This window comes from Felis catus, chromosome F1 (assembly GCF_018350175.1).
Source record: "Felis catus isolate Fca126 chromosome F1, F.catus_Fca126_mat1.0, whole genome shotgun sequence".
Classification (NCBI taxonomy): domain Eukaryota; kingdom Metazoa; phylum Chordata; class Mammalia; order Carnivora; family Felidae; genus Felis; species Felis catus.
This window is the reverse complement of record NC_058384.1, coordinates 41,696,930-41,722,566: the sequence shown is the minus strand read 5'-3', so window position 1 is coordinate 41,722,566 and position 25,637 is coordinate 41,696,930. Positions and strand designations below refer to the sequence as shown.

General features: G+C 52.6%; 1 protein-coding gene and 1 long non-coding RNA gene across 2 annotated transcripts; one reads left to right on the top strand and one right to left on the bottom strand.

Annotated features, from left to right (window-relative positions):
• Positions 1 to 11,451: 11,451 nt before the first annotated feature.
• LOC109495708 lies at positions 11,452 to 20,999 on the top strand. Its single transcript, XR_002739128.2, has 3 exons — positions 11,452 to 11,988; positions 16,182 to 16,321; positions 19,993 to 20,999. It is a non-coding gene; the product is annotated as an uncharacterized LOC109495708 (long non-coding RNA).
• On the bottom strand, positions 20,116 to 24,303 carry BTG2 (BTG anti-proliferation factor 2). The gene is made up of 2 exons (XM_003999473.6): positions 24,015 to 24,303; positions 20,116 to 22,746 (listed from the first exon to the last, which is right to left on the bottom strand). The coding sequence occupies exons 1-2, from the start codon at positions 24,166 to 24,168 to the stop codon at positions 22,412 to 22,414; spliced, it is 489 nt and encodes a 162-aa protein (XP_003999522.2). The 5' UTR covers positions 24,169 to 24,303; the 3' UTR covers positions 20,116 to 22,411.
• Between the last annotated feature and the right edge of the window lie 1,334 nt (positions 24,304 to 25,637).

Sequence of the window (25,637 nt, the reverse complement as noted above, 5' to 3'; positions counted from 1 at the left end):
AACGTTAATGAGCAGGCCTACCTGTGTGTTCGGTCACCAGCTATGCTCCAAGGAGAAAGAACAGAATTACACTTGACCCGGTTGTGGAAATAATAACAGGAAACGGGCCAGACTCCCAGGAGGAGGGAAGAGGACCTACCTACATGAGCAAAAGCATCAGAAAGCAGGTGGGGTTAGTGTCGATCGCTCTTAGAAAGCCCACCAGCAGGAAACACTCTAGTCCAATAGTCCCCACACCTCCTCCACTTGTGTCCTACGGGGCCGTCGGGCTGGGACAGTAACAGATGCCCGCCAGGCTTTGTCAGGCGGTTCTGGGGCAGACCTGAGTCAGATACGAGGGCCAACAAGGGCAGTTTGTATAGGAAGGTGTGGGGAAAGCGATCCCAAGGAAGGAGCCACAAAACCCAAGTCCCAAAACAGAATGAGCTTTATGCGGTCAGGGTGACAGGGACACCAGCAGCCCAGGAGTAAAAGTGACTCAGGAAGACAGGGAGGCGACATGGTGGCGAATGGGAGAGGGCTCAGCACAGCCCTGGTGGCTTCAGCCTGGTTTCAGGGTGTCAGGGGGTGTTTCCTGGCCCAGCCTCACACGCGGAGGCTCTCGGCCTATAGACACCTTGGGCATATGAGAACGCAATCCTCACTGGCTTCAAGGATCACATTTTCTGAACCCAAAACTAACACATTCCACTAAATATGTATGTCTTTGTGGGACCATAAAACAGGATATTTTAGAACATTTGTGTCCAGGGAAGTTTAAGGCATGCAATCAACAAGAACCACGTAAGGGTCAGATCCTAAGACAGACTGCCTGACGGCCTGGGTGTCTCAGTCCCAATTCTTAGCTTGCGCCCGAGAGCAATTGAATTGAGCTGAGTTAAGCAGGAAAGGAACTCATTCATTCACGTGTTCGCTTGCTTGCTTGTCTGTTTAAAGAGGGTGGCACATCAGGTAGCTGATAGACGATTCTAGAAGCAGGCTTGAAGGGCATGCAGCCAGAAACAAGGCCCAAGGTCAGGCCCATGAAGGCGCCACAGCCCCCCCCCCCCCCCCCCCCGCCTGCAGGGCACAGACCCTGGAGCTCGCTCCACCAAGGCCATCCAAAGTGGATGACGGATGCTTCAGGGGAGCCATTGTCGCTCCTGCGTGTGGAAAATGGCAGGGGCTGCCACCACTCTGTCACCCTCCACGAGGCCCCGGCTTTTGCGTGCCACTAACTCTCAACTCAAGGCTAAACTGGCAGAACCATTATGTGCTGGTGCCCTACCAGTACGCGAGACCGGGCAAGAGACCGGGCAACATGGGCACCTCATGTTCGACAGCGGGAGGCAGGCTGTCTCACATGGGGGAGAGTGACCCATAAGAAATGACGGGCTCACATGCTGAGGGGCCAAATGGCAGAGTCACCCTTTGGGAAATCTGGGGGAGGAGCTTTGTGAGGTGCCCCGGTCCCCACACCTGCCTCCACGCCTCCGTGGAGCTGGGGAACAGACACCAACATGCGAGTAGGGTATTCTCATACACCGTAGGACCCCCGCATGCCAACACCTCCTTCCTCTTACTCTGGAAATATCTCCTTCTGGCCAGCACTGCTCTGAGTCTGTTTCCCAATCTGCAGAACCCATCGAATTAGTCTCCCAGGGCTGCCGTAGCAAGTTCTACAAACTAGGTGGTGTGAAACAAATTTTTTTTAAAAATTATTCATCCTTTTGCATTTCTGGAGGCCAGAAGTCCAAAATCAAGGTGCCACGAGGGCCATGCTTCCTCTGAAGGCTTTAGGGGAGCATCCTTCCTGGCCTCTTCCAGCTTCTGGCGGCTCCTGTGTTCTTGGCTTGTGGCCACGTCACTCCAGTCTCTGCCTCCCTCTGTCCTCACATGTCCCTCTCTGTATCTCTGTGTCTTCTCCTCTCCTTATAAGGATAGAGGTCACCGGATTTCATTCATAATGATCTCATCCCGATCCTTAACTAATTTCATGTTTCCAAATAAGGTCATTTTCTAAGGGTCTGAACAGATATGAGTTTGGAGGTACGCTATTCAATCCATAATTTCATCTACAGGGGACTTCCCTAAAAGCTTCCCAGAGGATGTCAGACAGATGTTTCCAGGGGCTTGGGGATGGAATACCAGACAGGCACTGAGACCCAGGCACCACAGACCCAAGGCCTGCCCACAGACCACGTCCTGTGGATGACATCCTGCCCACAGCAAAAATAGTCCCAGGTGAGCATCGCAGATGCACCGAACAACAGAGGAAAAGAAGGGGGAACATATTTCTGGGTTGGTATAAATAGAAAACAAAGCAATTTAAAATGTCTCCAGATATTCCCTGGGGGGGGGGGGGGCAAAAAGCACCACCAACGAAGAACCACTGGTACCTACGCCCAGGAGGGAACTGCTGAGCTGTGACATATGAGCAGTTTACCTCTGCTAGATGTCGTCAACCTGCTCTCCCCAGTGGCACCGAGGGGGCCTGACAGCCCCCGGTCCCCACACCCCACACTGCCAAATATTGCTTCAGACTTGAGTAATTTTGACAGTCTGATGGGTGAGACTCGGTAGTGATTTTTATTTTAATTAGCATTTCCCTTTTTTTTTTTTTTTTTTCAAAGCTGATAGCAATCACACCAACCTATTCCTTCTCAGAAGTTAGGCTGAGCCTTTTTTGGCAATCCCCAAAAAAGAAAAGGAGCTAAATTTGCTGGCCCAGCACTGGAGAATTTGGAGCCGGGATCTGCAGGCTAAGCATGACCAATGAAACTGGTCCTTTACCCCCATTGCAAATTGGCTCCCCCACCCTAGGCCGGGGGCAGTCCCCGAAGGGGACACAGCGCTCCGTGCTGGGGGGGAAGGGGGAGCTCCTCGCGTCTTTTCTAATCCACCTGGGGCAAATGCAGAAATTAGAAGGGATACGCTAGCGCCCTTCTTCTTCCTGTGGAAGGGGCAAGGGAGGTGGCCTCTCTCGGCCAGCACAGACGGGATGGGGACGACAGCACCGCAGTGACCCACCCAGGGCCACCCTAGAGCATCTGCTGCAGTTACTGTAGTCGTGATGGCATTTGTAGCCAGCGGCGGGGGAAAGGGTACGAGGTGGAGGTGTCAGTGACTGTAGGTGAAGGGCACCGTGGAAAGGGATGAGGAGAGGAGACCCCCGGGGAAGGCACTGGCATCTCCTCAAGCCCAAGTCACAAGGCATCAGGCCATGACTCATGAGCCCTGGTGAAGACAGCTGTGAGGATGGTTTGGAAGACCCCTGTGCCCCAGCAAGGACAGAAAGGCAACAGTAGGAGGCCGGTGGTTGTGCTGGTCCAAGAGGGGCACACCCGTCTATTGGGTCCATTGTCACATCACCAGATAATCTTTTCCTCATCGCCTTGAATAGGATGGTTGTGAAACATCGTTACAAACCCACAGTCAGCGCACCGCGCCTCGTCAATGTTTCGTGTGTGTTAGCTGAGCAACCTGGTTAGATTGTAAATTCTTTAAAGGTAGAGACCATGTCATATGATTCCTCCACATAGCTCACAAGAGTTAGCACAGAGCTGGTTTCAATTTTTTTTTTTAATTTTTTTTAACGGTTTTTATTTATTTTTGAGACCGAGAGAGACAGAGCATGAACGGGGGGAGGGTCAGAGAGAGAGGGAGACACAGAATCGGAAGCAGGCTCCAGGCTCTGAGCTGGCAGCACAGAGCCCGACGCGGGGCTCGAACTCGTGAACCGCGAGATCATGACCTGAGCTGAAGTCGGACACCTAACCGACTGAGCCACCCAGGCGCCCCTCAAAATTTTTAAATAACATCTGTTGGATTATATTCTTTTGGGGGTGAAAACAGTGGCATGAAATGGATTTAATTGCCCATTACCCACCCACCCACCTACACACACACACACCTGTTTTTCTTTGCTAAAAATATAAAGTGCTTTCAATTGTATGACTTCAGTTCTTTTCCTAAAATATCTCCCCCGTAAGGAGACACGTATGATTCACTCCATTTTACAGACAGGGTAATTGAGACCTACCCCCTTTGATTGCTTTGCCCCTGGTGGCATAGACCCAACACTGAAACCCAGGTCTATTACCTTCCATTGAACTGTCTGTCAGGTGCTGTGTGCCCCTTGCCCTCCTCCTGTCCCCATCACCCTGCGCCACTGAGGTGCCTCCCACACACCATTGCTTTTCTTTTTAACAATACAAAGCATCAACAAAGGCCCACTTCAGATATCAACAGGGCCCAGCAGGTGATAGAACTAGATGGTTGCCAGGGGTCTGTGAGCACCGAATCCTAGTCTCTGTGTTCACCGAAGAAAATCCATGTGCCAGTGTGTAATATTGGGGGGTGGGGAGGCCAAGTCTGAGGAAGACCTGGGTCTCTGGGTGGCTCCAGGAGAGAGGTGTGAGAAAAACAATCACGATTTGGTGCTAAGGTAGGTATATGGAGAGATGAGGTAGGTCACTCCATGAGTCCATGCAAAAAAAAAAGACAATGTCAAATCCTATTAAAATGACATTGTAGGGGCACCTGGGTGGCGCAGTCGGTTAAGCGTCCGACTTCAGCCAGGTCACGATCTCGCGGTCCATGAGTTCGAGCCCCGCGTCAGGCTCTGGGCTGATGGCTCAGAGCCTGGAGCCTGCTTCTGATTCTGTGTCTCCCTCTCTCTCTGCCCCTCGCCCGTTCATGCTCTGTCTCTCTCTGTCCCAAAAATAAATAAACGTTGAAAAAAATTTTATTAAAATGACATTGTAAATCCTAAGATGCTGCTTTTGTAAACATTTTTTGGGAGAGGGGACTTGGAAGAAAACTCCTTGAGGAAAAGAGGAATCCCATCTTCCCAAAACATCTCTCCCTTGGTAAAAATCCACGAGCTAAAAGCAGGACCCATGATAGGTTGGGGGCTTTGAGCCTATACTAAGTTTTAGTCTGCGTCTTATATTGCTTGATGGATAGGAATCTTAAATTTCTCTAGAATCTGGAGTTCTCCATAGCAGCCAAACAAATAATGGAGGGCTGATATTCAATGTGGGAAAGGAAAACTCATTCCTTTGTTATCAATACCTGATATAGCATCATTTAGTAAGCATTTGTGTCCCAGGTATTGTGTCACAATAATGCTAGGAGGCAGGTGCTTTTATTAGTAGTATTTTTCATAGAAGGAACTGAGATTCAGAGAGGTTGAGTAACTGCTCAAGATCACCCAGCCAGTAAGTGGAAGAGGCTGAAGTCGAACCCTGGTCCACCAGTCTTTAGCCTTAATCTCTATGCTACCTACCACGCTAGGTCCCTTGCGTCTATATATTTGTGTATGTTGGCGTGTGTTGGGGTGTGGGAACCGTTATTCAAGATACTTTTCTCTTACAAAACTTACAATGTGTCCTCAGAAAATATATATTGGATCAGAGAATCTGAGGCTGGTGCCAATAGGTACAGTATAATAGAGTGATGGTCAACTTAGTTTTGGAGGGTAGGCGATTAGTAATGCAGAAGAAGGCGTGAGCGTGCACAGACATACAGGAAGAAAACGAAGAGGACCCGAGTAACAAAGTTGGGGAAATAAATGCCCAAATCCACAGGGCCTTTGGAAAGAGAACCGGGAAGGACTAGAGGTTCCGAAACCCAGAATCTCTAGACTTGCTCAAGAATGGCTGGGCCGGCCCCGCAGACAGGCTGCGAAATGGGGACATCACCCAACCTTTAGGGACCCGAGGCACTCGGTCAGCAGGTGGCGGGCGGGAGGGGCTCCCGGCACAGCAGCCGCCACGCCAGGGCCCCGCCCTCTGCCTCCTCCCCCCCCCCCCCCCCCCCCCCCCCCCCGCTTTCTGAATGGCCTCATTCTCCGCAGCCAACCTGCTGAGCAACTGCGCTCCGCAACTACCTAGCGCCCCCGCCCCTACCCCCACTTAAAAAAAAAAAAATTCTCGGCCGCACCTCTAGCGTCAGGCAGGACTTTGATTGGCCCGCTCTGCTCCCAGGCCAGCCAATCAGCAGCTTGTTGCCAAGGTGGGGCTTCCCCGAGCCGGAGGAGGCTGCGGCGCCCCAGCCGAGAGGAGACAGCAGAAGTGAGCGCGTTTGGTCGAGCTTCAAGGTCTCAGCCAGCTGCTCCGTGGGGACTGAGGGACGTGGGTGGGTGGCCCAGGGCTCCTCCCTCGACCCACATCGAGAAGGGAGGGAGCCAGACACCTGCCTGCCCTCACACCCGAGGCCTGCCCTCTCTCCCTCCTCCTGGCGTCTCCACCCTCGCTGGGCAGGTCCGATTCCAGGCCGCCCGGGGTGGAATCCTCCGCTGTCCCCGGCTTGAAGGGCATCTCCACTGTCCCCCAAAGGAGTTGAGGACGAGAGAACTGCCTCCGCTGGAAGATGCGGAAAACAAACCCCACCTGACACGGTTAGGGCCAGACTGAGACCTGAAGACGGGCTAACAAAGATATTGTCTTGCAATCTGTGCCCTACAGTGACCAAGTGACCACCTCATGCCTGGTGACCTTGCGGCCTGTGAGGGGCTAAGGAGAGACACGGGGGGGGGGGGGGGGAACCCAGGAGGCAGAAGTGCCCTAACCTTTTGGATTGGTTATTCCACGGGTAAAATGAGGCTACCAATAATGCCTAAACTGGCACACAGCGAGGGTCTGGACCCGAGGGTCTCAGAGCCTGAGGACCCGAACTGTTGGCCCAGCCTGGTGAAGGTGGAAGAGGGGTGCAGGTGGGAAAGGGGGTTACCTGAGCAGCTCTATGATCTTAGGAACAGTGAAGACCACATTTCCAACCATAGCTCATTACTAATGGGAGAAAAGGTGGAAGCAAATTGATGCCCACGCCAAATTCTCCTTTGGCCTCGTACCCAATTCCCAGACTCCCCATTCGTCTCGGTTCCCAACGTGCAGCCTGTATAAATGCGTCCTGGGCTGGTGAGGGGGCTAATAATACTTAATAACACTGTGTACTTACTAAGCCAGACCCTCGTCTAAGCCCTTCACACCTGTGAATTCCCTCAACAACACTCAATGCGAACTGTATTTTATGTTCATCTCAAAGGTGAGAAAACTGAGGCATTGAGACGGGGCGTACCTTGCCTGTGGTCACAGGGCTAATAAATGGCAGAGCCAGATTTGAACCTAGCTGGTATGTTTCCACCGAGGGACCCCATCTGAACTTGCTCCTTCACCACGCTGCCCTTGCTGCAATGTGGTCAGAGAAAAAGGCCAGAACGGGTTGCCTTCTGAAGCAGCATGTGCCCCCGAGAGCAGGAACTCCAATCATCTGCCTTCTCAATACTTCCACGGACTCGCGGTACGGCCTCGCCATAGAAAATGAAACCGGGTAAGCTGGCGGATTGTATGTTATAGGAGTTTTACCACAAAACAAAGCAAGAGAGACAGAGAGAAATCCTCCCACCCACCTGCCCAGTCCTGATCACCATCGTTGGGTCATTCTGAAGCATCCTTACGTGCCAGAAGAGAGGTGAAGGGGTGATCCCCCACACTTCACAGTTTTGTTGTATGTTTCCGAAGGGACCCCGCTTAGGGCAGACATGAACTCTGAGGCTGGGGAGTGGCGGGCAAGAGTTCAGGGAGGAGAGGCTGAGCCCCTGCTCCCACCTGGTGTAGGGAAAGGCTACTTGCTGGGCACTACTTGTGTCTGGAGAGAGATCCCTGACCCCCTTCTGTCCCTCCTTCTCTTTACTCCCTTAGCCCTGACCTCTTGCTCAGCACTCCGCACCTCCCCCACCCCCACCTTCACCCACCCCGCACCCGCTTCCCAGCTCCTTGGGCACACCATCTGCCTAGCCTCCCCCTTCCCCAGGGACTTAACTCTTTTATTGAGACCTTTAAATAATTAAATGCCCCAAAGCCTCCCCCACTCGGATCCCAGCCCCTGGCCTGGGGTGTTATTCAAAGACCAGGAGCTGGGCTGGAGGGCTGCCAACCCCACCGCCTCTATTCAGGTCCTTTCTTGTCCTGCTCTCAGCTGCCGGGCAGCTAATGGGCCTTTTCTCCTGCTTTGGCCCCTCCGCCTGCCAGGCCCAGGCCACAGGAACCAAACAAAAAGCGAGGAGCTCTAAGGGATCCGTTGGGGGTGGGGAAGGAGGAAGACACCAGACCCACATTGAACTGGGAAAGGGTTGGGGACAGAGAGTGGAGAGAGAGGACCCCAATGGCTTTTCGAGCTCCTCATCCCTGCAGAGGAGCTGGGGCCACTCCCTCCCACCCTGGGGAACTGTAGGCAGAAAATGGGGGGGGGGGAGGGGTGTGGCAGGGGGAGCAGGCTGGAGGCTGTCGATCACTTGAGTGGTTTGGGGCTTGGGCATAGTCCTCATGCAAATTATCTTAGTGAGTCACTGAAAGTTTGGTCCAGACACAAAGAAGCTGCTTCTCTCCCCCGCTGCCTCCCTTCACTGCCCAGCAGAAGCCCCCCCACCGCCAGCCAACCAAACAAAAGGCCCAAGCCCAGTGGTGCGTGAAGGAGTGAATGGGCGAGAACCTCCCTGGTGACGTCCCCACGAGACAGATGGCAACAGTTGCCAGCCTTCTTTCATCGGCTCCCAGTCATAAAGAACAGCCCTCCTCCCTCCAGAGCACATCAGCTCCAGCCCAAATACACAAGTTGGTGGGGGGGGGGGGGATGGGGCGGGGGCTGCCAGGGGAGCGGGAGGTGGGGGGGACTGAGACTGGATGTTTGGCTGGAAAACAAAAAGGTTGTTCAAAGCCCTGGCGCTGGGGCCAGCCTGCCCATCTGTCCTCCTTCGGGGAGGCTCTGCCCCCATGCTCCTCCTCAGCTTCTGGCCCATTCTGTGCGGAACCAGGGGCCCTGGGAAGGGAGACGTCACTTTGGGGCAGCAATGCTCTGCCATGGTAGTTTGGGGCTGTGCACTTTGAGGCTTTCATTAGGCCAAATCCCCCTCCTGGGCATTGTTTCGACTCTTCAGAAACAGAGTTAAAAGGAAAACCCAAGGCTTTGGAGAGAGGTGGAGAACAGGGGGATCTGGGTCCTCGGCCATTGATGATCAAGTTTGAGTTGTTCTAGAATGGGATCCCATCAAAATAATCCACACGTGCCTTCAAACGTCAGAGGCTAGTGGAGAGGAGTGGACCAGGAATCAGGGGACCCGGCTCTGGTCTCAGCTCACCCTCTGGTTGGTGGGTAATTCTGGGCTGACGGAATCCCAGTTTCCTCTCCGTCAACTGGGGGTAAAGGGACTGGCCCGGCTGCCCCTGCCTCCAACACTGTGGAGAATAAGCAGATATGCAAGCCCACGCTCTACAAACAGAAGAGGCTGGGCATCTATGAGGCTTTACTCTGCATGTCCCCACACCCATGCCCCCCAAGAGGTAGAGTGGGCTTGGCACTTTGAACGTTTTCGAAGTACTTCATATCTATTCTTCTGTGAGGCAACTGAAAGCAGAAAGGTCTAAGGCAGGGAAAGATCTTTTTTTACGCAATAAGGTTGGAGGTTCCCCCTGCTTCCCCTCCCCTCTCCCCCCACCAGTCTCCTGAATCTCCGATTATTGTCTCCCTTCTCTCTCTGCCTTCCAATTTCAGCCCAGCCTGATTGGGAACTCTAGGTTAAGGGGCTAAGAGATCTCAATAAATACAGAATAAAAGGGAAGATCCCCTGTGTCTTTTTTTTTTTTTTAATTTTTTTAATGTTTATTTATTTTTGACAGAGAGAGAGAGAGATAGAGCATGAGTGGGGGAGGGCCAGAGAGAGAGGGAGACACAGAATCCGAAGCAGGCTCCAGGCTCTGCGCTGTCAGCACAGAGCCCGATGCAGAGCTCGAACTCACGGACCTCGAGATCATTACCTGAGCTGAAGTTGGACACTTAACCGACTGAGCCACCCAGGTGCCCCTCCCTTGTGTCTTAAAACAATAAAAAAGGTGTAGCATATGCAAAGTTATGATTCCAAGGCCATAGGCTTGCCTCTGGGCTAACCTGACGCCCCCCACCCCCAAGTTGCATTTTCTGCAGAAAGGCTGAGCTGGTGGTGCTAGGGGGCTGGGTTGGGGGGCAGGAGGTAGAGAGCAGAGCTCTGGACTCCCCTCCTACCTGGCTTCATGCCCTCTCTTCCATCCACCCACCTGACCTCCTGTTGTTTGTGTTGGCCAAGGTGACTCTGCTCAGCTGGTCTGGGTTTTTTCTCTCTGGCATAAGATAGTAAAGACATTTCTCAAAACATCTCTCTTTCCCAACCCTTGCTCAAACTAACCTCACCCATCTTTGATCACTTCCATTTGTCTAACAACCATCTGGGCACTAACCTATGTGTAATGTATCCTTCTGTGTAATTTCCATTTGTTTGTATTTAATCCATGCCGTCAGTATTTTCTGTTCTCTCAGGTGCAATTATCCCATCACCTCCTTTGGACTGGCAACGCCCTGAGGCCAAAAACCCTATATCCTCATCTCTGCCTTCCCCCAACCCGGTGCTCCTCACAAGTATCCATCTCCGGGCATAAAAGGGCAGACAGAAAACTGGACCAGAAAAAAGGTCTTGCAAGGTGTCGTGTGCAGCTGGCCCTGTGCTAGACTTCAGACCCTGGACTCCAAGGCCGCGATTGATCCACTTTAATCCCCCACATTCAGATAGCACTACAATTCTAACAAGCGCTCCTACATCCTGTTCCGCCCTTGTGTCTTTGAATCTCACCCCACAACACCGTCAGTGTTCCGTTCCCCTCCACCCCCGGGAGGTGACATGGGAGAAGTCTGTCGGTCAAGCAGTGACGATGACAGGTAGATGATTTTCCTTTTGTGCAAACAAGAGAAGCCACTGGGGCCTGGGCCTCCGCCCTGACAGGGCCGGGTGAGAGAGGAAGTGGGTCACAATGGATACAAGGAGTTCCTGTGTTTTGCAGCAGGGGTGAAGCAATGCATTTGGCTGGTCTGTCTCTACTGGATCGAGAGCTCTCCAACGGGAAAGACACAAAAGGCAGAGGAGGGGTTGGTCGCTGGCGCGTCTAGCCTACACTACCTGGTCCCCCAGCTCTCTTGCTGTCAAATTCATACCCAGGCACCTCCAGATGCTCTGGGAGATGGTGAGCAATATCACAGGTGATCTCTAGGGCCTTATGTTCCATTTGAAATGCGATACATAAACATGGGGCGCCTGGGAGCTCTGCCGGTTAAGCGTCCCCCTTCTGCTCAGGTTATGATCTCATGGGTTCGAGCCTCATGTCAGGCTCTGTGCTGATGGCTCGGAGCCTGCAGCCTGCTTTGGATTCTGTGTCTTCCTCTCTCTCCGCCCCTCCCCTGCTCATGCTCTGTCTCTCTCTCTCAAAAATGAATAAACATTAAAAAAAAAAAATGTGTAGGAGTGAGATTCCACTCCAAAAAATATAAGAATATTTTTTGACTATCTGCACTGTGAACTGGGGCTTGGTGTAGAAGTCCCTCGAATCCAGAAGACCAGGACACTGGTGGCCTGGGTGTCACTGGGTGACAGGAAGAATTAGAAGTCCTGGGTCCAGTTTTGCCTTCATTTTTCTTGTTGTTTCTCCTCGGTTTATTCAGCCAGTCCTGGGTTTGAGCTCAACTCTGCCCCTTACCTGTAGGAATTAGAGTCCAGGGCAACGGGGCCTTTGCCCTGAGGTTCCTGGGGTGACCCACATTGTAAGCCTTGACCCGTCCTCTGGGGTGGAGAGCTTCTGGACATTTCATTTGTGCAATGACCCCCTTTGTTCTGACCCAACAGAAGTCCCTGCCCTGCTCCGCCGAGGAAGCCTTCCTGGGCCTGTCACTGTTTACAGACTCTCAGAAAGGCAGGTGTTGGGAGGAAGCTGCCGCTTGCGGTCGGTTCTCCCCAGATACAGGAGCGCCCGGGCCCCCCCCAGGCCGGCTGCCATTGGCTAACGGGAGGCCAAAACAGACTCCTCTCCCGCCTGCAGCCACCCAGCCAGCAAACAAAGAGCGCACAGGAAACACCTGGAGGAGAGGGCAGCTGGCAAGGGGACCTCCGCAGGAAAGAAGAAAGGGTTTGCAGGAGGAATTAGGCTGGTGGGTGGGCGCCCGGGGCTTAATCGCATTTCTCTTGGCCCCCCGCCAGCTGCCGAGACCTAGTCGCTGAGTTGCTCAAATGCACCATCCCTGGCACCCTCCCTCCGGGCCTCCAGTAAAGGGATCATCCCTTCCTGTGCCAGCTTTCTTAGCACAAGGGCACAAATACCCGTAAAGAAAAGACTGCTCAGAGGGCTTTCCCTCTGCCCCTCTCCTCCCTTCTGTGGCCCTCCTCATTCTCAGCCAGAGAGTCTGATCCTCTTTGGAGCAAGTAAACTTGCTAATTTATTTACTTACTTAAGTTTATTTATTTATTTTGAGAGAGAGCAAGAGAGAGAGCTTGCACCTGTGCGCGGGGCAGGGGCAGACAGAGAGAGGGAGAGACAGAATCCCAAGCAGGCTCTGCGCTGTCAGATCTCACGGCGATCTCACAAACCAGGAGATCATGACCTGAGCCAAGATCAAGAACCCGATGCTTAACCGACTGAGCCGCCCAGGCGCCCCTAGACGATGTAAATTTAAACCCAATGTCCAGGAGTGAAGACAGAATCCTTAACCAAGGTAGCCGCCCATGTTATGTCAAAGTCTATTCCGAAGAGAAGTCTCCATTTATTTCCAAACTTATTTATCTAGATCTACATCCACATCTGCTTACTTGTCGTTTAGTACTTCAAGTGGTTGTGGTTCTGGGTGGAACAGACTTGACTGAGGAGAGTCAATGACACCCTACCATCAGCATCCGCCCAAGAGCATGTCTGGGGGTGCATAAACCATGTGCTGGAAACTTTGTATGTATGTACCAGCAGCAGCCCACAGGGCTCCCTCACCGCCTCTTAGGAAACCCCCCGATAGGGCACTTTCCTTTCTGGGTCTGGAGTGGGAAGATTGGAAGGGGGCCAGGAGAGGAGGGCACTTGCCCCACAGCCTCTTGCGGGTACACCACAGTTACTCAACCATAGCTTTTCATTCAACAGCCAGCATACTCGCATCAGACTGTCGCACGCCAAGTCGTGGGCAGCACACGAGGGTGTAAAAAACAGAAGGCAAGGGATCCTTCTGTGGAGGCGTGTGTGGTAATCGTGGGAGAGGGGACGCGAGCTTGCAGAGCCTCCAGACATCGACCAAAAGTGACACGTGAAGATGTGCTGACTGTGTTTGTTATGAACACGTAAACAGTGATAAATGATGTGTATACATCATTTAAGAGGCGCTGGAATAAGGCATGTCGTATGAGGGGGTAAGCAGTTTTAAACCATATGTACAAACATTGAAAAGCCTTGAGGTCAGAATGTTTTTAAAGAACGCAAGTGGAATTATTTAGGGAAGGCATCCTGAGGAGGCAACAGGGGAAGGAAAAAGCGTGGACTCTGGAGACAGACACATCCAGATTTTAAATCTGTTTCCACCACCTCCCCCTCCAGTCACTGGTGCTTTGCTTCCTTCATCTACGAGCTTGAGGTGACCATCTCTCAGAGTGTGCTCATGGAGATCGTGCGAGAGAGGCTGTGTGTGCGAGAGAGGCAGAGTGCCTGGCCACACTGGTGTTCGGCACCCAGTAGGTGCTCGTGTCCTAGAAGGAAGCATGTCAAAATACTTTGACAAGGGGTTTGGGGCCATGGTAATCGGCGGAGTAGGGAGTCTTGCAGATGTGGTCATGGCGGCAAGGAAAAGTGAACAGGAGAGAGTTGTGAAGGTGGGGTATCCTGGCACGGTGAGGCCATTGCACAGGGAGTCTGGGGTTGGAAAGTTCGGGAGCGCCTTGTATTCCCATCTTAGACATTCAGAATGGCCAGGAGAGGCAGCAGGAAAGGAATGGCCTGATGGAAACGAAGTTTGTAGTTGCCCAGGCTGCTGGCGGCCAGCCGGGGTAGGGAGGCAGATAGAAGGCTGTTGTGTGTTATTTCCATATGATGGAGCAGGACCAGGGCTAGGCACTGGCCTAAATGGAAAAGAAGAATCAGGGATTTCCCCTGTCCTGTATGGAAATGGAAATAGAATGGTGAGAGGTGATTTAGCACAAGTGACTCATTTTACGGATGAGAAAACTGAGGCTCAGGAGGGAGGAGGGACTAGTCTAGGTACTAGGTACTAGTTATTGTCAGACCCGAAGCTGGGGCTCCTACTTCCCAACTCCTAAGCCCGTGGGTGTTTCTACCACCAGGCCGCTGACCTCCAGAGTAGACATTGGGAAGGATTTCTGTGGACAGGATCACAGAGAGTCTATTTTCTCTCTCCAGCTACCTTGGTCAGAATTCCTTCCGCACACTCAGCCCAGCCTTCTCTCCAGGTGTGATTACCGTCTGGGTAAACCCATTTAGGGAGTTAATTGATAACTAAGGTTCCCCCACATTATGATTTAAAATGTGTCCACCCCTCTGTAAGTAACATTTATGTTTCAATAGCAGGTGCTTAAAGACCTAAGAGCCTGTAAGATTCAAAGGACTGTTTTCTTAAGAAGGTGCAATCACAGAGGCACCTGGGTGGCTCAGTCAGTTAAACGTCAGACTCTTGATTTTGGCTGAGGTCATGATCTCATGGGTCATGAGCTCACGGGTTGTGGGTTCGAGTCCGTGTCGGGCTCCGTCAGGCTCCGCACTGACAGCTCCCTTTCTCTCTGCCCTTCCCCTGCTTGTTCTCTCTCTCTCTCTCTCTCTCTCTCTCTCAAAATAAATAAGTAGCTTTAGAAAGAAAAAAAAAAAAGGTGCAGTCACAGGTTAGCTCTTCTGAGCTGGGACCCCTCACTGGCAAACCCTGAATGAACTTGATTTTTTTTTTCTTCTACTGCTTACCTAAATTCCTTTCATCTATTGGCCTCTACTCTTGGCAACTTCGAGACCCATCTGTTCGGCCAATATTCACTAACACCTATTCAACACCAAACACTGCTCAGGTAAAGTCCCTGGCTTACATTCTACTGTAAATTCAGCGTTATAAGGATGGGTGCCTGGGCGACTCAGTGAGTTGAGCATCTGACTCTTGATTTCAGCTCCCATCATGATCTCATGGTTTGTGGGTTTGAGCCCTGCGTCGGGCTCTGTGCTGACAGTGCAGAGCCTGATTGGGATTCTCTCCCTGCCCTCACTCTCAAAATAAACTTAAAAACAAAATCCTTGTGTAAAAAAAAAAAAAAATCGGGGTTATGAGGACTAGGACAGAAGAAAAGACTGAGTAACATGGGAAGGAACAGTGTCACTGCAAAGCTGGAAGAGGTCTGAATCTTGAGAGACCAGAGTTAACCAGACAAAAGTGGGTAGGCGGGAGGGGGCAGAGCATTGAGCAAAGGCCCAGAGGCTGCAGTCCCAGGCATGAGTTAATGGGCACCGGTTGAGGGTGGGCAAGTTGCCTCTAGTATAATCCTTGGAGGGGAAGCACAGGCCCCAAGCGTGCTCGCTGTCCTGTCGAGAACATACTGGGATGTGCCTTCGAGAGATCCCAACCGTGGTGACAGTGTGCCATCGATGTCCTCAATGCAGAGCCTCACTCCGAGTATGGGGGTGGGGTCAGAAAACCCTACACCCCCATTTCCAGGTGGTCCAAGGCGCGTCATAAGTCACAAACTGGAAGCCTATGCAAATAAGTACTTAAAAGCAGTTTACCCCTTAAAAAAAAATTAGTGGCCGTCGTTAGAATTTAGGGAGATGTGAAATAAAAGTCTATATTTCAGGTTTCTCTTGAAAAAATCACAGTATCTGATATCACTGGTCTCCCAGGAGGACAGTGAACTGGCACTAAGGAACAGGGTCTTTTTCAGACAAAGCCTGAGCTCACTCCCCAAGTTCACCACAGCCTCTGTGTGGCTGTCCTTCTTCACTGACAGCCTGGCCCTACCTTGGCTCCTCTGGTACTCACCGAACTCTAAACGGCCCCTCCCTGCTGGTGCTGGTAAATAAAGGAGCCCCAACCTGCCCGGCTATAACCTCCTCTTATCTGATGTGCCCCGGGAAGCCTGTCGGGTCTGCTGGACAAGGGGTGAATAAGGCCTGCCCTTGCTTATGGGAACAGGGGTGGGGACTAGTAGACCCACTTCAGCTGGGAGCAAAATGACTTGGAGCCGGTGGGCACCCAGGGAACGGGGCCCCCCTCGAAGCCGGGGAAAGGACAGGCAACACATCTGGGCAAGGCTTGTTTGTACAAGATCATTATCCAGGGCCCTGGTAGCCTCTTAAACTGAGTTCAAATGTTTTTCATACCAGCTCTGCAAAGAAGTGGTGCAGAGAAAAAGCCCGAACTCTCCAGAACTCACCAGGCTTGCCCTTCCCAGCTTCCCCGTTTCTCTCTCTTCCTGGAAGGGAGAACGTGATTCCGCATGATTCCACAGGTGGGCAGGAAGGAGGTAAGCAAGGTTGTTATTGGAAAATCTGTCCCCCACCCACTCTGCCTGTGAATGGGCACATAGCCCAGTTTGGTATTAATTTACAAGCAGACCATGGAGCCAAGAGGTCAAAGCTCCCCTCCCGCCAATGAGATCGGATGTCTGGCGGGCACATGGTACATTTCAGCCAGAACGGCCAAGATCAGACATGAGTGCATTCATTCATTCTGCAGGTGCCTACAGAGTACCTACTACAGGCTAGGTGATGCCGGGAAGGGCTCTTTGGACTGTGAAGAATTTTTCTTGGTTTTGTTTTGATTTGATTTTGAGTAGGCTCCACACCCAACACGGGGCTTGAACTCATGACTCTGAGATCAAGAGTCACATGCTCTACTGACTGAGCCAGCCAGGTGCCCCTGGACTGTAAAGACTTTCAAGCAAAGGATTGAAAATCATCTTTCAATGGGGAGGCCGAAGGCTGCTTGGATGTTCTTCGCTGCGGCCATTCTCGGAGGCACTAGTGGGACTAATACTTAAATAATGGTTTCCTCCCAGTTACCAGAATGTCAGTGTCCTTATTCAGCTCAGGACCAATTCAGATTACCTTCTACTTAAAAGTACAATTTTCATTTGTTGCATACTTAAATATGCAAAGCGCTATGCCAAGTGGTTTAGATCTCATTTCAACCTCCTTAACATTTTCAGGTGGGTTCTACTCTTTTTTTTTATCAACTTTTTTTTTGTTTTTTTGTTTTTTTTTAATTTATTTTTTTTGGGACAGAGAGAGACAGAGCATGAACGGCGGAGGGGCAGAGAGAGAGGGAGACACAGAATCGGAAACAGGCTCCAGGCTCTGAGCCATCAGCCCAGAGCCCGACGCGGGGCTCGAACTCACGGACCGCGAGATCGTGACCTGGCTGAAGTCGGACGCCTAACCGACTGCGCCACCCAGGCGCCCCTCTACTCTTTTTTTTTTAATTAATTTATTTATTGTGCGAGAGAGAGAGAGAGAGAGAGATTGAGAGAATGAATCCCGAGCAGGCTCCATGCTGTCAGCTGCAGAGCCCAGTTCGGGGCGTGATCTCACAAACCATGAGATCCTGACCTGAGCTGAAATCAAGAGTCAGAGCTTAACTGAGTGCGCCACGCAGGTGCTCCAAGATGGGTTGTATTCTTAGTCCTATTTTACAAATGGGGAAATGAGGCCTGGTTGAAGTAACTTGTTCCAGAGTGCACACAGGAAGTAGGTGGGAGAGAGGAGATCAGACCCCCCGGGCAGCCTAACTCCGGGGCCTGCCTGAGCTGCTAACCCGTTTGCAGCCCTGCCCCACTGGGCTTGGAAATGGAAACTTTACCCAGCAGGAGTCGGACTCAAGCAAGGGAAGACTATTTACTTCACTTCCCAACCCAAATGACCTTCCAGTTCAACTAATTGAAGATAATGATAATAATTGTCCTAATTTGCCCTCCAGTGACTGCCAGGATAATGGAGATGATTTAGAATCAAAAGCTGAAGAAAGGAACAGAGGTCATTTCATGCAACTCTCTCATTTCTGAGACAGGAAAATTGAGGGGCTTGGCCAAATTCCCACAGCTGGTTAGGAAGGACCTGGGCTACAACCCATATATTCTCCCTCCCAGCCCAGAACTTCTACTGCATCCTGCTCTGCTGGGCCTCAGTGCCAGTACTGGCCTGGAAGCCAGGAGTCCTCGCTATCTGTGCTCCCGGAAGGCCACTATGGGGCCGATGTCAGACTCACAGAGGAGCGTTTCTTCCCCCTGGGCTTGCTGGTTGAAACATCAAGGTCTCCCCCACCCAAACCTCCTTATCAGGAACAGGGATGGGCTCTTAATCTGTAGCTCCCAGGCCACGTCTACACTCTCTGGACAGCGTGTTATCATCCAGAAATAGCTGACGGAGCCCAGGTCTCCCCGGCTGGCGCAGTGTACCAAGTGGGGAAGCTGGGAGCAGGATGGACCAACCACCCAGTGCCCGGTCCCGGGACACGTGAAAACCACCAGCTGCTACTCAAACTGTTCCTGCCTACAGCCCCTGTATCCCCAGCTGGCCAAGGGGTAGTCCCCACCACTACTGAAATTGGCCAGATCTAAAGTAAGCAACACAGAACACTCCCATGTAAATTGAGGGACTGTTTTTCTACCAGGAGCCGAGAACAATCCCCAAATCAATCTGCTATGCGGCCGTCTCCCCCGCTCGGAGACAGAGGTGGGTGATGATGGCCCCTTGGCCTCCGATAACCCTCCCTTTCAGGCTTTTTACTAAACAATATGAAAACCAATGAGTGGAGCCTCTTAGGAAATAAGAAGGTAGGTGCTGGTAAGAATAGCAGACCAGGAAGGGCAAAAATTCAACCCTAACTCCATCCTTACATCCCAAAAGGCGGGTCCTTACAAATGAGTGCCTAGGACATTTGTGCTAGAAGCTACAAGTGAAAACGGGGCCATTCCTTCAAATGACCTCTTGACACAAGTGTCCCTGTAACTAATTCTGTTTGTGATACAGATGAGCCGGCTTCCCGCAGCCCCATTTCCGGCCTCCGCTATCCTCCCAAACGCACCACACGCAGCCTCTCTGGCCTACCGACCACCTAGGACGCCCAGGTCAAACCGCATGTTTGTTCATGAGGGTCATGGAGGCATGAAATGAAGCGTGTACATTGGCGAGGGGTGGTTCTGTTCACGAATCAATGTGTTTAGAATGTGGTTTAAGTGCAGCCCACCTCTGGCCAAGAAGAAAACTAGCCCAGGTCAGTGATGTACTTGTGACCTCAGCGGAAATTGCTGAGACAGCAGGTGGGGGGTGGGGTGCGGAAGCCTGTGTCAAAACCTCATGGACCGAACCCAAGAGTCGGGGATGATAAAGACTGTTCTTATTTCCTCTCATATATCCTATCCATACAAAGGGAGTAATAAATTGGTAACCTTTGGCTCTCAAATCTTTGCTGTTGAGCAATCTTTGCTGTCAAATCTTAGCTGCTCTTTAGCTGACTGGTAGCCTTGGCTGTCCATTATACATTCAGTTCCAGGGCCCAGATCCTGAGGCCCAACTGCTCTTGTCTAATATGAACGGTGGGTCCTGGGGCACCTGGGTGGCTTCGTCAAATGTCCGATTTCTTGATTTGGGCTCAAGTCATGATCTCGCGGCTGGTGAGGTGGAGCCCCGCGTCGGGCTCTGGGCTGACAGCTCAGAGTCTGGAGCCTGCTTCGGATTCTGTGTCTCCCTCTCTCTACCCCTCCCCTGCTCGCACTCTGTCTCTCTCTCAAAAATAAACTTAAAAAAAAAAAAAATGGTGGGTACCAAATGGCAGTCCCAGAGATGACAAGAGAGCCTGTGCCGGGAACTTTCCAACAATTCTGCCCCGGCCTGGCAAGGGGTTCCATGCCCCCTTCTCACCATCTCAGTCTGAGACTCAGGCTGTGAGCCTTAATCATTGGTCCTGTGTTCAATGCCTCGCACTGACTGACGGTACATGCTTGCTGAACAAACAAACAAGGGAACACAGCTGAGGCCTAGGGAGGGCAGGATGCGTGAGACCTGGCTAAAGAGTGCTCAGTCTAGAACCCCGTCCCGTCCAGCATTTTCACGGGGAAGTGAGAACGCGCACTAAGGAATGAGGTAAGGAATACTTCTTGGCTCTCTGTCACATAACGAGATTTTTCTTTTACACCAGCCACCTGCTATAGGTCTTCTGAGTGTAACTGAAGAGAAATACCATGAGACACCGAGGAAAGGATTTGCATCTGAAGAAAACGCTTAGTGAGTTGAGGATGTTGGCTTCTCTACACCACACGGCTTCATCTGCTACATTTTTATTAAAGTAACCAAAAAAAAAAGAAAAAAGCGCGTACATTTGTCCATAAAGCTGTACATCCTTCCATATAAAAACACTATTATACAATTAGTAACCTTTGTCTTTTCTGTCAGAACAGCTTACCAACGTGCTACTATTATTTCTTTTTACTTAATAGGAGAGACAGGCCTGCTCAACAGTCCAGCTCTGGGTGTTTTGCTGTTTTTTAAAGTGAACATTAAAAAAAAAAAAATAAGAAGAAGAAAGAGAGAGAGAGAGAGAAGAGAGGAAAGATTAAGCAGGAGACCATGAGGCTGCTTCTTTTTTAAAAAGGCAGGGATCTGTTTGCAGACAGGATGCAACAATGCCACGTCCAGTGATTCACAGCTTTGTCTCAACCCACAGGCCAGAAAATGAGTTCTTGGGTCTGTGGGTCTGAAGTTAGCTTTAAAGCAATAAAGGCTGGAAGCAGGGTCTGGGAAGGCAGCTTGGAGTCTAGAGTTGAAAAGGAGGCAGGACTGGCAGGACTGGGTAGGGACAGTGTTTGGTAAATTAGCACCTTTGAATCAGAAGTGAGTGGTTAAGAAATTCAGGGAAGGGGACTGGTTGTGGAGTGGGGGACCCTCGGGCAGGGAAGAAAGTTTCCTCACTAAGGGGCGACAGCCTGGTGGGCTGGACAGGAGGGTAGCCAGGTAGACTGGACGCTCTAGCTACGTCCTTCTAAAGTGATTTTGAGATTAGGAAAATCAGAGCCTTCGGAGGACCCCCTCACTAATGTCACTGAAAAACCGAAGGAAGGCGATTTCTTCCCAGTATAGATTTCCACTGGCTCCGACCCAGCACGGTAAATATTGCACAAGTCTACAGACAAATCTGGGTTGTACTGAGAGACAGCAACTTCCCCACAGGTGCTCTGAGCACCAAGGAGGAAATAATGCCCAGGATTTTGGCTTTTAGTGTCAGCCCTACAAGAATACCAAGTAGTCCTGCAGAACTCGGGGAGTTCTCCCATTCAGCCAAGGAATACCTGCGAGGCCGACCAGCCAGCCAGAGTCCCGAGGACGGAGGGATAGTTCCCGAAGCCCTCCAGGGCACCAGGAGGTTCTGAGAGCTGGGGCTCCTTCAGACTCTCCTGGGACCCAGGAGGCCATATTGCACAATGAGTCGAGAGCTCTTGTTCTGGAAAACTGGGTAGCTCCATGACCCAACCAGAAGGGGAGAAGAACGGGAGAGTCAGGGAGGAGTGTTGTGCTTTTAAAAAGAAGGCAGTAGTAAAGAACCTAGAGTTCCCTGTAGCTTTTGAGCCAACTCTTGAAGGGATAGTGGCGGCAGCAGCAGCATCAGGACGTTCCTGTGATTCCAGAAAGAAGGGTTTTGGCCAAAAAACCCCAAAAAACAAACAAAAACAAAACAAAAAAACACATCCCCAGTGGATACTCTTTGGGTCCCAAAATTCCATTGCAAGTCACCCCCAACTTCATCACCACGTATACTCACACACAGAGCAGCACACAGCAAAGCAAAGGTTTCGTGCAGAGTTCCCTGCAGCCCCAACCCCGATCACCTCTAACTCCTGCCTTACTCCCCCGACCCCCACAAAACAAAAAGCTTTTGTTTCCTGGCTGGGAAGCAACATCTACCAGGCCCCTGAGCATAGAATCAGAAACAAGTCATGATTTCAAGAAAAGCTGCTTAGGGCAGAAGCAATCAGGAGAGGACTTTTCCCTCTCTGCCCTGGATCTCATCAGAAACATGAAAGACGATTAGGCAACATAGTATAACTTAAGTCTAGGCTTGAATGCCCCTGAGTAAGAGAGGGGCCAGGGGATACAGGTGTCCCGTTCCGGAGAGGGAGAGGTTTGAGCTCAGCCCCTCTTTCTCCCCGCAAGGCAGATCCTGACCTCTCTTTCACAGTTGCTAACCTTGCTTGCTCCCTCCCCCATCTTCTTGGGGTGCCAGCCAAGCTTCTCCCACCTCACCTCAAGCCAGAGCCCCCCCCCCCCTTCCGTACTCCCCCCTCCCGTAGGCAGACACGCTGGTTCCCGGACTCAAGCGCACAACAGTTCTCTCCGAAGGCACCTGGGGAGGCCACTTCCAAGCAGCTCCCTTTAAGGATTTTTCTTTAAAAAAAAAATCTTTTGGTTTTTTTTTTCTCCCCTTTTCTTAAAAAAAATAATATATATATATATATATAAATAGCTCTTCATTTAAAATACAGTTCCCCAGGTTGAGGTATGCAGCGGCCTGTTGTCACGACAGAATGAGTACAGTAGAGTGCCTAGTGGGGCTGGCGGGGGATCTAACTGGAGACCGCCATCACGTAGTTCTTCGAGGGGCTGCTCCGGCCCAGCATCATTTGGTTCTTGCAGGTGAGGAGCCCATAGGAGGCTGCCACCGGGGCCTCCTCGTACAGGACGCAGATGGAGCCATCCTCCCCAATGCGGTAGGACACCTCGTAGGGGTCCACCCACAGGGTCAGCTCACTGGGCAGCAGCTGGTGCAGCTGGGGCTGGCTGAGTCCGATCTGGCTGGCCACCTTGCTGATGATGGGGTCCATCTTGTGGTTGATTCGGATGCAGCGGTAGCCGGAGCCCTTGGACGGCTTCTCAGGAAACCAGTGGTGTTTGTAGTGCTCTGTGGAGACGGAACAAGAGGGAGATGCCCTGGTTAGAGCAGCTGGGCTGTGGGGGAAGGGGATGAAGGGACAGGAGGAGAGGCAGGAACCCAGAGATTTTAAGTAAGCAATGTAGTTTCTCATGAGTTCCAGGACCTTCCTGAGACCCTCCTGTCGCTGTAGCAGAGATAATTGTATGGAATCTGGAACCCCCCCCCCCCCCACTAGGAGGAGGATGTGTCTGTGTGTTGGGAGGGAGTCCCATAGCTCTGAGGCAGTCCCAAGTAGCCAGTGCTTTTAGCACACCCCAGTTTAAGGAGGAGGGGTGAGACTGGGGAGGGCATGTCCAGACAGGGCCTCTGGAGACCTACTGGCTGAAGTTGGAGGCCAGGAAGGCTGCCACCATTGTCAGATCCATAGCGACTCATTGTGTCCCCCACCCTGGGCCCTAGAGGTTCCCTCTGCCTCCTTCAAAAGCCAGAGCCCCTGAGCAGCGGCTAAGGGAGTCGAAATCGGGTTGGTTTTGATGAAACATATGTTGCTCCACAGAAGGCAGGATCTGTGTGGGCACGTTTGGAGATGGCTATCGCTGCCCAACACGGTCGGCCAACCGGCTGGAAAACCGCTGGGAGATAAGTCTGGCAGCGGCTGCTTATCTCTTGTCCACCTCCCGTTTCACACCGCCCCCGCCCCCAACACACAAGCCAGCAGAGCGCAGTTACGACCTACAAGGCTTTCTCGGGACCATAATGGGTGGCAGATGGCTAAGGGGGGCCAAGCATACAAAGGGGGCCGGGATTCCAACTTCGAACGAATCAACGATCGGCCGGGGCACAGCGCAGCGCCGCACTGCCGGAAGAACCACGGCCGAGACTCCCAAGTTGTTAAGGCTCAATGGCGCCTTCTTCTCCCATAATGACCCCTTGGCTGGCCAGGCTGGGTCGTCCGTGGCGCCCTGGAGAGTCTCAGTAAGGGCAACGAGCTCGCGCTCAGGCCCGCAGGTGCCTCCTCTCCCGGGGCAAAAGCCGCGACTCGGCTCACACTCCAGGGCCAGGGTCTGCGCCTTCGAACGCGCCCGACCGGAGCGGACACGGACCGAGACCCGAGCGCAGACCCAGAGGACTGCGGGGACTGCGGGTTGCGCCGGGAGCTGGAGGAAACCGAGTCCCGGAGCTGCTCGTGAGCGGAACCCTGCTCTGGGAGCAGAGGAAAACGACCAAGGCAGGAAGGGGAGCCGAGCCCCAGCGGCAGGGGTCGACGGACGCCAGGATCCTCGGCGTGTGCTCACCTGTTAGTGCCTCCTGGAGAGCGCCGCTGAAAACCTTTAGTCTCTGCTCGCTCACGCAGCCCCGGGTCCTCAGGAGGCTGGAGAGGAAGCCCACGGCGGCGGCGATCTCCGGAAGCATGTCTGTTCTCTTCCCGGTCCAGCGGGCCTGGCTCATGTCTTGCTCGGCTCAGGAGGCGGTGGCAGCGGCGGGGAGCAGCGAGAGGGAAGTGTCCGGTGGGACGTGCCGCTTCTCAAGCTTCCTCTGGGCGCTCGGCCGCTGCTCGGGCTCTGCGGGGACTTTACCCGGGACGCGCCTTTCATACTATTCCGAGAGGCGGGGGAGCCCGCGCCAGCGCCCATTGGCTACTGCCAGCGGATGGGGGCGTGGCCTGACGCCCGCCTGGCCCCGCCCCGCGCGCTCCCGGGGCCGCGAGGCCTCTAGCCCCCGCCCCCGCCCCCGCCTCCGCCCCCGCCGCCTCCCCTGCGCTGAGGTCATCGCCCGCTGACGTCAGTGCTGGGAACCTGAGCCGGGCTTGCGGGCCGAGGGAGGCGCCGGGAGAAAAGGGGAGCCGGGGAGGGGCCGAAGCCTCTGGGCGGAGGAGTGCTGCGTCCAGTTCGCGGCCAGAATGCCTGGACCTCCTCTCCTCTCCGCCGGTCCTTCCAGATTTAGGTCACCGGCCACCTCCTCCAAGAAGCCTCCGCTGATAACACCTCTGTCTCCCACGCGGCCCCTTTTCTGGCTCCCACATTTTCCAACGCCCACGGTCAGAACCAATCACTCGGACGCTTTGTCACCTTTTAACCGCTTGGCCCTGTTTGTTAAATAGGTTTCTCTCGGCTCTTCGGAAATGTGGACCAAGTCTTGTATTTACTTAGGCAATGATCCCGTCTCCCCCAAACATGTTCTGCCCTTCCTCTGCACCGATGCCTTTTCTCTTGCCTGCTAGCATCCAAGTCTTACCTGTTTGAGGGGGAAGGGTGGGAGCAGTGTTGCAAGACTTTTCTGTCCCCGCAAGTTATTTTTTTAGTCTCGCCTTCCTTTGAATGCCAAAATTTTTGAATAAGTGGTCTGCTCTCAACTGCACACATTTTCCTGGCCACTCCCTTTTCCTCCTCCTCCCCTCTTCCCCCAGCCCTCCCTCATGTCCTTCCTCCTTGTGGATTGAAGCTTTTGTAAACATGGGCTCTTGCGGGAAAGAACCCAGCCTCAGTGTCCGCGATCCACATGCAGGACCGTCAGGACCTGGCCCGGTCACAGGCGCTGGGCAGATGTCCACTGGATGGGCAGAGAACTTACAACCCACATCCCGAAGTCTGGCATACGTGGGTGCCCCATATATATTTGTTAAATGAGTCAAACCCAGTGGCCTCTGTAAATTCTCACTTTCCTTGGACTCTGGGCCCTGCTGACCACCTCAGGAAGCAGTTTCTCCTCCTTTTCAGGGGCACCTGGCACCAGGCTTCTCAGCCTCCTTCCCCTGCTGTGTCCGCCTGGACCCCTTCTTGCCCCTGTTCCCTCTCTGTGGCCCTTCCCTCCTCTCCCTGTTCTCTCCACTTGCCTTCCTCACAGAAACCCTATTCATGTCGTCCACTCTGCTTACTTTTTCGCAACCGACTTTCGAATCTGCATAGTCTGTCCTGGTG

What these genes read in the sequence shown, in the direction of transcription:
- BTG2 (XM_003999473.6), bottom strand. Translation starts at nt 24,168, where the DNA reads ATGAGCCAGGCCCGCTGGACCGGGAAGAGAACAGACATGCTTCCGGAG. An exon ending in TCTCCAGGAGGCACTAACAG is followed by an intron (nt 22,747 to 24,014) that starts GTGAGCACACGC and finishes CCGTCTCCACAG; the next exon opens with AGCACTACAAACACCACTGG.